This window comes from Nerophis lumbriciformis, linkage group LG36, assembly GCF_033978685.3.
Source record: "Nerophis lumbriciformis linkage group LG36, RoL_Nlum_v2.1, whole genome shotgun sequence".
Taxonomy (NCBI): Eukaryota; Metazoa; Chordata; class Actinopteri; order Syngnathiformes; family Syngnathidae; genus Nerophis; species Nerophis lumbriciformis.
The window spans coordinates 16,183,648-16,196,135 of NC_084583.2; the positions used below are offsets into that span (position 1 = coordinate 16,183,648).

The 12,488-nt window shown below is 40.2% G+C and overlaps 1 protein-coding gene across 2 annotated transcripts in view; it reads right to left on the minus strand.

Moving 5' to 3' along the window:
* Positions 1-12,488, minus strand: part of LOC133577082 (neuronal acetylcholine receptor subunit beta-2-like) — a 70,973-nt gene that overhangs the window by 12,156 nt on the left and 46,329 nt on the right. The window contains exons 2-4 of one of the 2 annotated variants that reach the window (XM_072912510.1): positions 5,702-5,844; positions 5,582-5,626; positions 367-476 (exon numbers count right to left, since the gene is read on the minus strand). In XM_072912510.1, the coding sequence (XP_072768611.1) occupies positions 367-476; positions 5,582-5,626; positions 5,702-5,844 (298 nt within the window). Of the gene's footprint in view, positions 1-366; positions 477-5,581; positions 5,627-5,698; positions 5,845-12,488 lie in introns of both variants that reach the window. The other variant, XM_072912509.1, reaches the window with a different exon arrangement.

The window sequence follows — 12,488 nt, forward strand, 5'->3', positions numbered from 1 at the left end:
CTCCGGACCAAAGAGGAAAAGAAAATGAAGTTTCTCAGTGTGAACATGAAATATCTTGTCTTTGCAGTCTATTCAATTGAATATAAGTTGAAAAAGATTTGTTGTATTCTCTTTTTATTTACCATTTACACAACGTGACAACTTCACTGCTTTTGGCTTTTATACTAAACTCGCGGTTCAGATCAGACATGCACTTTTACCATTACGGGAGTTGGATTCGGCCAAAAGTCTGAATTGAGGATTTAGGTGTTAAGTCCTAAAAAGGTGTGGGACAGTAAGAGGATGTGGACTAAGAGGAGATGAAAAACACATTAGAAAAATTGCTGACGTAACGTTGAGTTTAAGGTGAGGTGAGTGCAGCCCTACTTGTTGTAGAGGACGATGTCGGGCAGCCAGATGTGCTGCGTCGGGAGGCGGATCTTCTTGATGCCATCGTACTCGTCGGGGTCCCACATCAACCTGTAGTCGTGCCACACCTGGGGAGCGTTTACAAGCAGAGAAGCGGCTTCAAATGCCGGCAGGTACGTGTGACACAAACACTGCAATGTCATGCAAATGTTGCAAGGCTTCATTTCAGCCAAAAATCGCAAGAGGTTTTTTTTAAGTAAAAAGTGGTAGAAAATGGATGGATGATTTAAAATGTGTTGTTTTGGACACTCGGCCATAGAAAAATAGAAAATCCTAACTTTTGAAAATATATCTCAAAGTGGAAACATCCATCTTCTTCCGCTTATCCGAGGTCGGGTCGCGGGGGCAGCAGCCTAAGCAGGGAAGCCCAGACTTCCCTCTCCCCAGCCACTTAGTCCAGCTCTTCCCGGGGGATCCCGAGGCGTTCCCAGGCCAGCCGGGAGACATAGTCTTCCCAACGTGTCCTGGGTCTTGCCCATGGTCTCCTACCGGTCGGATGTGCGCTAAACACCTCCCTAGGGAGGCATCCTGACCAGATGCCCGAACCACCTCATCTGGCTCCTCTCCATGTGGAGGAGCAGCGGCTTTACTTTGAGTTCATCCGGGATGGCAGAGCTTCTCACCCTATCTCTAAGGGAGAGACCTGCCACCCGGCGGAGGAAACTCATTTCGGCCGCTTGTACTTGTGATCTTGTCCTTTCGGTCATAACCCAAAGCTCATGACCATAGGTGAGGATGGGAGCGTAGATCGACCGGTAAATTGAGAGCTTTGCCTTCCGGCTCAGCACCTTCTTCACCACAACGGATCGATACAGCGTCCGCATTACTGAAGACGCCGCACCGATCCGCCTGTCCATCTCACCATCCACTCTTCCCTCACTCGAGAACAAGACTCCGAGGTACTTGAACTCCTCCACTTGGGGCAAGATCTCCTCCCCAACCCGGAGATGGCATTCCACCCTTTTCCGGGCGAGAACCATGGACTCGGACTTGGAGGTGCTGATTCTCATCCCAGTCGCTTCACACTCGGCTGCGAACCGATCCAGTGAGAGCTGAAGATCCTGGCCAGATGAAGCCATCAGGACCACATCATCTGCAAAAAGCAGAGACCTAATCCTGCAGCCACCAAACCAGATCCCCTCAACGCCTTGACTGGGCCTAGAAATTCTGTCCATAAAAGTTATGAACAGAATGGGTGACAAAGAGCAAGAGTCCAACCCTCACTGGAAACGGGTTGGACTTACTGCCAGCAATGCGGACCAAGCTCTGACACTGATCATACAGGGAGCGGACCGCCACAATCAGACAGTCCGATACCCCATACTCTCTGAGCACTCCCCACAGGACTTCCCGAGGGACACGGTCCAATGCCTTCTCCAAGTCCACAAAGCACATGTAGACTGGTTGGGCAAACTCCCATGCACCCTCAAGGACCCTGCCGAGAGTATAGAGCTGGTCCACAGTTCCACGACCAGGACCAAAACCACACTGTTCCTCCTGGATCCAAGGTTGGACTATCCGGGGTAGCCTCCTCTCCAGTACACCTGAATAGACCTTACCGGGAAGGCTGAGGAGTGTGATCCCACGATAGTTAGAACACAACCTCCGGTTCCCCTTCTTAAAGAGAGGAACCACCACCCCGGTCTGCCAATCCAGAGGTACTGCCCCCGATGTCCACGCGATGCTGCAAAGTCTTGTCAACCAAGACAGCCCCACAGCATCCAGAGCCTTAAGGAACTCCGGGCGGATCTCATCCATGCCCGGGGCCTTGCCACCGAGGAGCTTTTTAACTACCTCAGCAACCTCAGCCCCAGAAATAGGAGAAATGTTAAAATAGGTGTATAATTGTTTGGTTGTCAAATGTTAAGGTGGTATTATTAAATAGGTGTATAATTGTTTGGTTGTCACATGTTAAGGTGGTCTTATTAAATAGGTGTGTAATTGTTTCGTTTAATGTTAAGGTGGTATTATTAAATAGGTGTATAATTGTTTGGTTGTCAAATGTTAAGGTGGTATTATTAAATAGGTGTGTAATTGTTTGGTTGTTAAATGTTAAGGTGGTATTATTAAATAGGTGTATCATTGTTTGGTTGTCAAATGTTAAGGTGGTATTATTAAATAGCTGTATATTTGTTTGGTTGTCAAATGTTAAGGTGGTATTATTAAATAGGTGTATCATTGTTTGGTTGTCACATGTTAAGGTGGTATTATTAAATAGCTGTATATTTGTTTGGTTGTCAAATGTTAAGGTGGTATTATTAAATAGGTGTATCATTGTTTGGTTGTCACATGTTAAGGTGGTATTATTAAATAAGTGTATAATTGTTTGGTTGTCACATGTTAAGGTGGTATTATTAAATAGGTGTATCGTTGTTTGGTTGTCAAATGTTAAGGTGGTATTATTAAAAAGGTGTGTAATTGTTTGGTTGTCACATCTTAAGGTGGTATTATTAAATAAGTGTATAATTGTTTGGTTGTCAAATGTTAAGGTGGTATTATTAAATAGGTGTATAATTGTTTGGTTGTCACATGTTAAGGTGGTATTATTAAATAGGTGTATCATTGTTTGGTTGTCAAATGTTAAGGTGGTATTATTAAATAGCTGTGTAATTGTTTGGTTGTCAAATGTTAAGGTGGTATTATTAAATAGGTGTATCATTGTTTGGTTGTCAAATGTTAAGGTGGTATTATTAAATAGCTGTGTAATTGTTTGGTTGTCACATGTTAAGGTGGTATTATTAAATAGGTGTGTAATTGTTTGGTTGTCACATGTTAAGGTGGTATTAGTAAATAGGTGTACAATTGTTTTGTTGTCAAATGTTAAGGTGGTATTATTAAATAGGTGTACAATTGTTTTGTTGTCAAATGTTAAGGTGGTATTATTAAATAGGTGTATAATTGTTTTGTTGTCACATGTTAAGGTGGTATTATTAAATAGGTGTGTAATTGTTTGGTTGTCCATGTTAAGGTGGTATTATTAAATAGGTGTGTAATTGTTTCGTTAAATGTTAAGGTGGTATTATTAAATAGGTGTATAATTGTTTCGTTGTCAAATGTTAAGGTGGTATTATTAAATAGGTGTGTAATTGTTTCGTTAAATGTTAAGGTGGTATTATTAAATAGGTGTGTAATTGTTTGGTTGTCACATGTTAAGGTGGTATTATTAAATAGGTGTGTAATTGTTTGGTTGTCACATGTAAAGGTGGTATTATTAAAAAGGTGTGTAATTGTTTGGTTGTCACATCTTAAGGTTGTATTATTAAATAAGTGTATAATTGTTTGGTTGTCAGATGTTAAGGTGGTATTATTAAATAGGTGTATCATTGTTTGGTTGTCAAGTGTTAAGGTGGTATTATTAAATAGGTGTGTAATTGTTTGGTTGTCACATGTTAAGGTGGTATTATTAAAACGGTGTGTAATTGTTTGGTTGTCACATGTTAAGGTGGTATTATTAAATAGGTGTGTAATTGTTTGGTTGTCACATGTTAAGGTGGTATTATCAAATAGGTGTATAATTGTTTGGTTGTCAAATGTTAAGGTGGTATTATTAAATAGCTGTGTAATTGTTTGGTTGTTAAATGTTAAGGTGGTATTATTAAATAGGTGTATCATTGTTTGGTTGTCAAATGTTAAGGTGGTATTATTAAATAGGTGTATAATTGTTTGGTTGTCAAATGTTAAGGTGGTATTATTAAATAGGTGTATCATTGTTTGGTTGTCAAAGGTTAATGTGGTATTATTAAATAGGTGTACAATTGTTTTGTTGTCAAATGTTAAGGTGGTATTATTAAATAGGTGTATAATTGTTTGGTTGTCAAATATTAAGGTGGTATTATTAAATAGGTGTATAATTGTTTTGGTTGTCACATGTTAAGGTGGTATTATTAAATAGGTGTGTAATTGTTTGGTTGTCCATGTTAAGGTGGTATTATTAAATAGGTGTGTAATTGTTTCGTTAAATGTTAAGGTGGTATTATTAAATAGGTGCATCATTGTTTTGTTGTCAAATGTTAAGGTGGTATTATTAAATAGGTGCATCATTGTTTGGTTGTCAAATGTTAAGGTGGTATTATTAAATAGGTGTATCATTGTTTGGTTGTCAAATGTTAAGGTGGTATTATTAAAAAAGGTGTGTAATTGTTTGGTTGTCACATCTTAAGGTGGTATTATTAAATAAGTGTATAATTGTTTGGTTGTCACATGTTAAGGTGGTATTATTAAATAGGTGTATCATTGTTTGGTTGTCAAATGTTAAGGTGGTATTATTAAATAGGTGTATCATTGTTTGGTTGTCAAATGTTAAGGTGGTATTATTAAAAAAGGTGTGTAATTGTTTGGTTGTCACATCTTAAGGTGGTATTATTAAATAAGTGTATAATTGTTTGGTTGTCACATGTTAAGGTGGTATTATTAAATAGGTGTATCATTGTTTGGTTGTCAAATGTTAAGGTGGTATTATTAAATAGGTGTATCATTGTTTGGTTGTCAAATGTTAAGGTGGTATTATTAAAAAAGGTGTGTAATTGTTTGGTTGTCACATCTTAAGGTGGTATTATTAAATAAGTGTATAATTGTTTGGTTGTCACATGTTAAGGTGGTATTATTAAATAGGTGTATCATTGTTTGGTTGTCAAATGTTAAGGTGGTATTATTAAATAGGTGTATAATTGTTTGGTTGTCAAATGTTAAGGTGGTATTATTAAATAGGTGTATAATTGTTTTGTTGTCACATGTTAAGGTGGTATTATTAAATAGGTGTATAATTGTTTCGTTAAATGTTAAGGTGGTATTATTAAATAGGTGTATAATTGTTTTGGTTGTCAAATGTTAAGGTGGTATTATTAAATAGGTGTGTAATTGTTTGGTTGTCACATGTTAAGGTGGTATTATTAAATAGGTGTGTAATTGTTTGCCAAATGTTAAGGTGGTATTATTAAATAGGTGTATAATTGTTTGTTAAATGTTAAGGTGGTATTATTAAATAGGTGTATCATTGTTTGGTTATCACATGTTAAGGTGGTATTTGAACATTCCTAGCGCCAACACTAAGATCATATTTGCGGAGATAACGATGATATTTCTTTGCTAGAATCATTCCCATGATCATCTTGTCGCAGGTGGAAGGTGATATTTGAGGGTGTGCTGGGAAACAGACGGGTGAGGACACACCCACCTGAGTGAGCCAACAGTTGGTGGTCATGATCTGCTCCCTCTCGTTCTGGAACACACACCAAAGGGTGAGTTGACACACAAATAGTCGCCACGGTGATCGTCGCCAGCTCTTTCTCACCACGTTGATGAGTTGGGCGAGCGACACTTGGATGTAGATGGTGACTTGTTGGCTGGTGTTGACGGCCGGTCTGATCAGTTTGTTGTAGCGCTCCACTGACAGGAGCTGACTCACCAGGCGCTCCTCCACCTCTGCACACCAGGCCGCTGCAACACACACACACACACACACACACACACACACACACACACACACACACACACACACACACACACACACACACACACACACACACACACACACACACACACACACACACGTCAGAGGATTTTATTACTAAATGTATTCTTTCTTTCTATTTTGGGAGGGGGAAAAAAGTCCTCCATGTAATCGCAATATTGTCTAATTATGCAAAAATATATGATCAAACATTCAAAGAATTTAATTTAATCCATAGTGGATCTAACATAATAGTGTGAGAGTCCAGTCCATAGTGGATCTAACATAATAGTGTGAGAGTCCAGTCCATAGTGGATCTAACATAATAGTGTGAGAGTCCAGTCCATAGTGGATCTAACATAATAGTGTGAGAGTCCAGTCCATAGTGGATCTAACATAATAGTGTGAGAGTCCAGTCCATAGTGGATCTAACATAATAGTGTGAGAGTCCAGTCCATAGTGGATCTAACATAATAGTGTGAGAGTCCAGTCCATAGTGGATCTAACATAATAGTGTGAGAGTCCAGTCCATAGTGGATCTAACATAACAGTGTGAGAGTCCAGTCCATAGTGGATCTAACATAATAGTGTGAGAGTCCAGTCCATAGTGGATCTAACATAATAGTGTGAGAGTCCAGTCCATAGTGGATCTAACATAATAGTGTGAGAGTCCAGTCCATAGTGGATCTAACATAACATTGTGAGAGTCCAGTCCATAGTGGATCTAACATAATAGTGTGAGAGTCCAGTCCATAGTGGATCTAAGATAATATTGTGAGAGTCCAGTCCATAGTGCATCTAACATAATAGTGTGAGAGTCCAGTCCATAGTGGATCTAGCATAATCGTGTGAGAGTCCAGTCCATAGTGGATCTAACATAATAGTGAGAGCCCAGTCCATAGTGGATCCAGCATAATATTGTGAGAGTCCAGTCCATAGTGGATCTAACATAATATTGTGAGAGTCCAGTCCATAGTGGATCTAACATAATAGTGTGAGAGTCCTGTCCATAGTGGATCTAGCATAATCGTGTGAGAGTCCAGTCCATAGTGGATCTAACATAATAGTGAGAGCCCAGTCCATAGTGTATCTAACATAATAGTGTGAGAGTCCAGTCCATAGTGGATCTAACATAATAGTGAGAGTCCAGTCCATAGTGGATCTAACATAATAGTGTGAGAGTCCAGTCCATAGTGGATCTAACATAACAGTGAGAGTCCAGTCCATAGTGGATCTAACATAATAGTGTGAGAGTCCAGTCCATAGTGGATCTGACATAATATTGTGAGAGTCCAGTCCATAGTGGATCTAACATAATATTGTGAGAGTCCAGTCCATAGTGGATCTAACATAATAGTGAGAGTCCAGTCAATAGTGGATCTAACATAATAGTGAGAGTCCAGTCAATAGTGGATCTAACATAATAGTGAGAGTCCAGTCCATAGTGGATCTAACATAATAGTGAGAGTCCAGTCCATAGTGGATCTAACATAATAGTGAGAGTCCAGTCCATAGTGGATCTAACATAAAAGTGAGAGTCCAGCCCATAGTGGGGCCAGCAGGAGACCATCCCGAGCGGAGACGGGTCAGCAGCGCAGAGATGTCCCCAACCGATGCACAGGCTAGCGGTCCACCCCGGGTCCCAACTCTGGACAGCCAGCACTTCATCCATGGCCACCGGACCGGCCGCGGATCCCATGTGTGATGTCTGCAGGAGTGTTTTCATGCATAGTTTTACGTGCCATCATAATACAACGACTCTAGCGTCGTTAGCATTAGCTAATATGCTAACACGTTTACGAGTGTCTGTGTTAGTACTATTAACTTCCAACGGCATTCTTTTTTAGTTGTTTCAGTTACACAAATTCCTCAGTAAATTCACCAAACTTGTTGAGTCTGTTTAGCTGATTGGAGAGCTTCAGTTTTGTTTGATCAGCCGTTTTACTGCCCTGTTTGGAAATAATTCAGGTATGTAAATAAACATTTACAAAATCTTACTGTGTAAATAACTCATTTCACGACGTATATATCTGCGACTGAAAGGCCGGTGCGGCTAATATATACAAAATATTTTTTTATTCATAAATTTAGTGGGTGCGGCCTATATCCCGGTGCACTTTAAAGTCGGGAAAATACGCTTAACATAAATGAACAAATGACTATTTGCCACTCTTGTGAGGCGCTCCACTAATCCAGATGTGACAACACGGTTCCAATGGTTCCAATGGTCCAAAAACAATTTAGGAGACTTTATCACAGCCCAATGGTTGCCTTCTGACAAGATCATTCCTTCTCATGCACCGCCGCCCTAAACACGCGTTTTGTCCGTGCAATGAAACGTGACTGAAACATTATGCCACATACTGTATGTCATTCATCAACTCATGGATGGAAAAAGCCTTCAGCAAAACATTTACTGAGGTTCTGCTATTCAAAATCAGTCAAAATGTTAAATTTTTTCCCCCCCAAAGTCTGCTTTTTTCCTTTTGAATTTGTGTCCAAACTACATACTGAAAAGTGAAATAAAGTGGGGGGGGCCACTTTGATACATTGTCTATATCAAAGATGGTACAAACAATTCAATGCTAACATGCTAAACTATTGTGGAGGATGCATATATGTTTAAGAGTTCTTTCTTTTTGCATAGTCATGTTTAGAGTATCTAGTACTTTTCCTTTGTATATTCTACCAGTTTCTTTAGACATTTCAGATGCCTGGTTAGTGTCTTCACCCTTGAAATGTGAAATACAACACCCACTCTTTCCTTATCAGTGTTGCGGGGGGAGAGATGGGGGTTTTCTTTGTGTGCAAGAAGTTGGTTTTTCCGTTTGAATGTCGGATAAACAAGAGTAGCCGATATGAATGTATTGGTTAAACTGATCTCCTAAAGCTTGTGTAAAACTTGAAAATATTCCAATTCTGTCTTGATGGTCCTTCTTACTCAGCATATATGTCATTTAAAGAACTTGGGATTGACCAGTAACTTGGATTCCCTGGGAGGAAGAACTGGTACGACGCAACAGTATTTACAGAAAAAAACTGTTATCTTAGATTTTGTGTTATAGGTCGGTGGTCCCCAACCACCGGTCCGGGGACCGGTACCGGTCCGTGAAGCATTTGCTACCGGGCCGGAGAGAAACATTAGATAATTTATATTTTCTCTGACTTAACTTTGGCCTGTCCCACTAGACCAGGGGTGTCAAACTATCTACTCAGTAGCCTAGTGGTTAGAGTGTTTGCCCTGAGATGGGTAGGTTGTGAGTTCAAACCCCGGTCGAGTCATATCAAAGACTATAAAAATGGGAGCCATTACCTCCCAAGGGTTGGAATTGGGGGTTAAATCACCAAAAATGATTCCCGGGCATGGCCACTGCTGCTGCTCACTGCTCCCCTCACCTCCCAGGGGGTGATCAAGGGTGATGGGTCAAATGCAGAGAATAATTTCGCCACACCTAGTGTGTGTGTGTGACTATCATTGCTACTTTAACTTTAAAGTGAGCAGATTAAGGCGTGCAATCCATTTTGCGTCTTGTCTTCATGATATGCTAAACATATGCCGATCATTAAAAACGCCCACGATATTGGAGGTGAAAGTATAAACACAATTATTTAGCACGCGCTGTGATTTATCAACACTCATCACGGTTTTGCGCTTTATGTAGCGCCTGTGAGAAGGACGTGCAAACTGACAGTTACACACACGGCAATGCTCAAGAATCCTCTGACATGTGTGTGTGTGTGTGTGTGTGTGTGTCGGACGGCGAGGGAAAAAAAAAAATTAGACGTATCGTCTATTCAGTAATTTCCTTTTATAATTGTATTGCTGCTGGATGACTTAAGGGGCTCATTAAAACAAATTCAATTGATGCGTCTGTTGGTGGTTTTTTTACTTGAATGTTGTTTTTTTTGAAGGAAATATATTACTTTAATATATTTCCGCCACGAAAAGACGTCTTCCATGATGCATTTTCTTGCATTTGACTCATTCCCGACGCAGGAATGTGCTGGTGATGAGATCCACAGCCCGGTGTCAGTGTGCACATGTTTCTGTGCTCTAGATTGTGATTGAAAAAAAGGTTTATAGATTATAGGATGTTCGTCGCAATGTAAGGATTGGGCCGGGCTTCGGGATCGCGGACTGGGGCGATTTCTGAACTCAATCGCAAGATGGATCACATCATGGAAAAGCTGGTTGAAAGGGAAAAATTGGATATGAGGGCCAGCATGGATGAATGGAACAGACAAGTCATTGTAATGTCTGCTCGCGGAAAAAGAAAAATCCTAATCTACGATTTGACTCCCTCGAATGGCCTTGATGCTGCAACAGGAGCAGGCTGTTCTGAAACTTTTGATCTCCCTCCCTCCTCAATGACACCTGGAGTCTAACTTTTGCTTGCATGCAGAACGGCCCCAGGCCTATGGACACTACATCAACACACCCAAGACAATGGACATATACACACACACACACACACACACACACACACACCCTCCCCCACCCCACGCCTTCACCACCGCTTGATTCCCCTTTAGGGTGATGGACGGCTGGCAGCGCTTCATAGCAGCAGTTGACCTCCAGGGTCCCTTACTCACCCCTTCACACAAAATCCTCATTTAAATAAGGCGGTAGTGTTGTCCCCATGCCAACATTTTGGTAATGTATTTTGATACTTTTCTGTACTTTTTGACACTTTTCTAACTAAAGGGGAGCACAAAAATATCATTATAGTCTTTATTTGAACAAAAACATCTAAGTGTACATGAAACATATGTTTATTATTGTAATTTAGTCCTTAAATAAAATAGTAAATATACGAGACAACTTGTCTTTTAGTAGTAAGTAAACAAACAAAGACCCCTAATTAGTCTATGCAGTAACATATTGTGTCATTTATACACCTATTATTTTGTACACATTATGAGGGACAAACTGTAAAAAGTTGATTTTTCATCTACTTGTTCATTTATTGTTAATATCTGCTTATTTTCTGTTTTAACATGTGCTATCTACACTTCTGTTAAAATGTAATAATCACTTATTCTTCTCTTCTTTGATTAGTTTTGGATGATACCACACATTTAGGTATGGATCCGATACCAAGTAGTTACAGGATCATACATTGGTCATATTCAAAGTCCTCATGTGTCCAGGGACATATTTACTGACTTTATAAACATAATATGATTTTTTTTTTAAAGGAAAAAAGATTTTGTGATGCTAAAAAATATCAATGTAATCATAGTAGTATCGACTAGATACGCTCCTGTACTTGGTATCATTACAGTGGATGTCAGGTGTAGATCCACCCAGGGCATTTGTTTACATTCAGGCGCAAGTGTTTCAATGAGTTCCCGGCGAACAGACAAAAGCTGTCTTTGATCCGACCAAGCAAAAGGCTTGTAAAACTCCACTGTGTAGGATGGGAAGCAACATGAAGGTGTTCCGTTTCTTTCATGTATTGTAATCAACAGAAATATATTGTTTTGACCCAAAAACTACAAAGCGAAGAGGAATCAGGACCTGACTCCCCTCCAGGGACCTCTTCTTTGAACTCTTTTACGACCTTTTCTTTGAACTGTTCTGTAACCAAAGGCGATGGCTGTTTACGACCCTCGTCCCTTAGAAACAGCTGTTGCCATGTAATCAGGGAAAGTCCAAATAAAAGAGGGGGCGTACAATCTTTCGCCAGAGCGTGGTGGACACTGTACAAGAATACAGTGTCCAGGCGTCTCTCCTCAATTGAGCCAAATTTAATTCTATCTCTGTTTAATTCTTTGCCTCTTGTCTTGTTTAATAGATGTCATCAGTGTTTGAGCCTGACACAAGCTTTTGTTAGCGTTGAGCTATTGTATCCTCCTACGGCGTGTAGTGAAGCATGTTTAGTTATTCCTCGTCCTCCAGTGATAATGCTACTTATAAGGAACTTTCTTTATTTGTCTTAAAGCGCCTCTTCCTGAGGGTGTTTCAGTGTTATAACTTCACCTTTATCTTTACTTTTTACACCAAAACGCGTCAATTCTCCCTTTTCTGTCTACACACCGTGTCTGCTTGTAAGTACTCTGTGTGTGTGTGCGCTGCCGAACATGCTCCTCGGCTCGTAAAACCAGCAATGTCACCACGTGACGACACGTCGTCATGCCTGTAAAAAAAACAAATATGGGGAAGCGGTACTTTTCAAACAAAGCATAGTACCGTTTTTGATTCATTAGTACCGCGATACTATACTGGTACCGGTATACCGTACAACCCTAGACCAGCCACAGTAACAACACGTCATGAGAATAACAAGCTCTTGTCTCAAACATGTTTACGACCTTTTCTGTGAACTGTTTACGACCTTTTCTTTGAACTGTTCTGTAACCAAAGGCGATGGCTGTTTACGACCCTCGTCCCTTAGAAACAGCTGTTGCCATGTAATCAGGGAAAGTCCAAATAAAAGAGGGGGCGTACAATCTTTCGCCAGAGCGTGGTGGGAGACTGTGCAAGAGTACAGTGTCCAGGCGTCTCTCCTCAATTGAGCCACATTTAATTCTATCTCTGTTTAATTCTTTGCCTCTTGTCTTGTTTAATAGATGTCATCAGTGTTTGAGCCTGACACAAGCTTTTGTTAGCGTTGAGCTATTGTATCCT